We start from the raw sequence: 3,120 nt of genomic DNA on the forward strand, positions 1-3,120 counted from the left end.
GGAGCCTGCTTTCGCTTTCAAACAGAAAGGCTCAAAATGGGAGCTACCAGGAATTTCTGTTTCTGAATTTCTCATTGCCGTAGCTTAAATTCTCACTGCTGAAAACTGTTAGATTAAGGGAGGAGTTCTTCAGAGGTACGGCCAGGAAAAATAACATACAGGGTCTGGGGTGTACTCGCTCTTTTACTAAGGAAGAATGTGGCTGGGTGTGTGAGGGACAGGGCACAAGGGAATCTGTGATCCACCTAAACATTCCCAGCCCCTACTCCGCCAATTAACCAGAAATTTGCTATTGCAGCCAGAGAAGAAGGGCAAGTAAGGCAGCAATATCCCATGTTGCCTGTCATGCAGTAAGACCAATGTTGTCATCACCAGTAACGGGTCTTATGCTAACTTTGCAAGGCCGTTTTTTAAGTCAGGACTCAGGTTTTTAAGTTCGTCATCAACTCGTCGTGAGAACTCACTGTGTGAGCCAGAGCTCGGTACCAGGTGGGTGTTGTTGATGGGGCGTTTTAAGCGTCAGTGGCAAAGGCTTGTGGAAGGGAGGGCTGGATTGGAAGACGAAGGTTGTAGGGCTACAAAGAGCTTATTGATGTGCAATTACTGGTTGCTGGAGATGTACAATCTTAAGAGTTCAAGGAAAAACTGCCCTAAACGTAGAGAAAAGAACCAGCAGCTAAGCAGTAACAGTATCAGTTACAAAAAAACTGCTGTTCAACACCATAGGTATTTGACTTGGTCTGGGAATATAACTCTTCCCAGCACTATGCAATATGTAGTCTGGGGGAAAGGACTAAAGGCTAAGAATTGTCTAAAACCCAACCATCTTGTAAAAGGACGAGATCTTGAGTTGGTGAGGGCGAGGAGGAGGTTATCTTTAGGATCGCTGAAACTGTAAATGGTGTGCCTGCTTTTCCTTCCCTTCCTTCTGCCGCGTCTCTCTCCTGACTTCCTGCTTCAAGGATTCCGACTGTCTCTGCCTGCACCAAGCACCTTGTGCTCAACTGCCCAGGGTGAGTCCAGGGTGAGCAACTGTGTGTCTGAGAGTCTGTCACCCCCCTACACGCCATGCATTTTTCCCTTTAATCCCTCAATAAAGCTGTATTGCCCACGAAGGCAATTTTAGGGAATACCAGGAGATGCAGTAATGCATGAAGTCTTGCATGCTAGGATTGCCCAAATGTGATAAAGCCCCGGAGAAGCGCTGTGGTACAGACTTCATGCTCTTCATCCAGGCACTGTATTCCCACCTATGTGAGAGAGGCAAACTGGCGTGTATCAGACCGAAGCAAGAACTAGGAGTTGTCCTGCTGCCCAAAGCCCTAACTTCCCCCCGGAGCCCGTCCGTCTTGCACTCACCACCGCTGCCGGACTCTTCGGCCGGCATGCACTGCTCCACGTCCTCAGGCTCCAGAAAGTCTCTCTTCAAAACCTCGATGACTTGTATTCTTCGCAGACTTACGAGGTCTACGTCTTTTAACTTCTTTTCCAGCTGCTTTACCATTTCTTTGCTGGAGTGGCTAGTCAAAATTGTGATCTGAAACACAAATCAGAGCGTGCCAGAGCTGCCTCTACCCTAATCCTCCCCGGATAGGCGACGGTGAGAGGCGATAGTCTGTGTGAAGAGCACAGGTGCCACCAGGGAGAGAGGAGAGAAATCTTGCTAAAATTGTTCAGAAGCAGACTTAAAACCTTTTTCTTCGGGTTTTTTTCTAATTGAGCTTCAGCTTATACTTAAGCCAGTGTGAAAGGGATTGAGAGGCTCACTGTAGGAACACCAACAAGTTTTGTGCTGCTGCGGGAAAAATATGAAACAACCCACAACCGTCTTATATTCCATGCTCTGCACAAGTGGTCAGGGAGTCTGTGCACAGGAGGGATTCTGCCGGGGACCTACTGAGCGACGGTGCCCCTTCCTGTTACCGCATCAGTTACAGTTCAGGTACACTAAATCTGGCCTCCTCGCTTGGAGGCTGAATGGGATTATGACTTCTGACCTTGCCTGGTATTTAGGGATGGTGAAGCACTGAGTCTTCTCAGCCCATCTGCTCATTGCTCCACCGGACTGTTTAATGCCTCTACATAAAGGATAAGGCGTATTTTAGGGAAGGCTGCTGACAAATTGGAAGAATATAGACTGGTTGGAGTGATGCTAACAACATTGGAAGGACATAGACCGGTTGGAGCGAGTCCAGAGGAGACCACGGAGATGCTCCGAGGGCTGGAGCCCCTCTGCCATGGGGACAGGCTGGGAGAGTTGGGGTGTTCAGTCTGGAGAAGGGAAGGCTCCGGGGAGCCCTTATAGCACCTTCCAGTGCCTGAAGGGGCTACAAGCAAGCTGGGGGGGACTTTTTACAAGGGCCTGTAGTGACAGGACAAGGGGTAACGGGTTAAATTGAAAGTGGGGAGGGTTAGATTGGATATCAGGAAGAAGTTCTTCCCGCAGAGGGTGGGGAGGCACTGGGACAGGTTGCCCAGAGAAGCTGTGGATGCCCCATCCCTGGAAGTGTCCAAGGCCAGGCTGGATGAGGCTTGGAACAACCTGGTCTAGTGGAAGGTGTCCCTGCCCATGGCAGGGGGTTGGAACTAGATGGTCTTTAAGGTCCCTTCCAACCCAAACCATTGCATGATTCTATGACTCTATGAAATGTGCTGTAGGAGTTTGGGACAAATAACAGCAGACCTTCCCAAGTGAGTTCTACTACAAAGATATTAAACAATGTCAGCAGAAATGACAGTTTAAAGGTCAGGGGGTTGTTTTTTTTGGGGGGGGGGTGGTGCCAGGCAGGAATTATACCTTCTCCATACAGATCTATCCCTAGTGTTTATCTATGAGATAATTGGGAATGAAGTAGTAATTATGATCTCCTTTATAAACTGATAAAAGTAGATAACAGGGACTGTTCTTGAGCAGGGGAGAGCAGAACCAACGGCACTGTTGTTTTTTTCTACATCAGAGCATTTCCTACACTAGTATATCTTAACGTCACAAACGCCTTTTGGTCATGTGAGGGAGGCTCATCTGCACATCCACCAAGGAAAACCGACCGTGACTGGCAGCAGAGCCCTGTCCGGCTACCGCCTTCAGCCCCTCAAAGGTCCATTTCCCCAGGCCTAAAG

The 3,120-nt window shown here is 48.8% G+C and overlaps 1 protein-coding gene across 1 annotated transcript in view; it reads right to left on the minus strand.

The window, feature by feature from the left end:
* Positions 1-3,120, minus strand: part of LOC104513719 (meiosis 1 arrest protein-like) — a gene marked incomplete at its 3' end in the record, with an annotated part of 15,788 nt that overhangs the window by 1,726 nt on the left and 10,942 nt on the right. The window contains exon 3 of the mRNA XM_010157171.1: positions 1,360-1,537. Coding sequence (XP_010155473.1) covers positions 1,360-1,537 — 178 coding nt within the window. The remainder of the gene's footprint in view (positions 1-1,359; positions 1,538-3,120) is intronic.

This window comes from Eurypyga helias, unplaced genomic scaffold, assembly GCF_000690775.1.
Source record: "Eurypyga helias isolate BGI_N326 unplaced genomic scaffold, ASM69077v1 scaffold16868, whole genome shotgun sequence".
NCBI classification, from domain to species: domain Eukaryota; kingdom Metazoa; phylum Chordata; class Aves; order Eurypygiformes; family Eurypygidae; genus Eurypyga; species Eurypyga helias.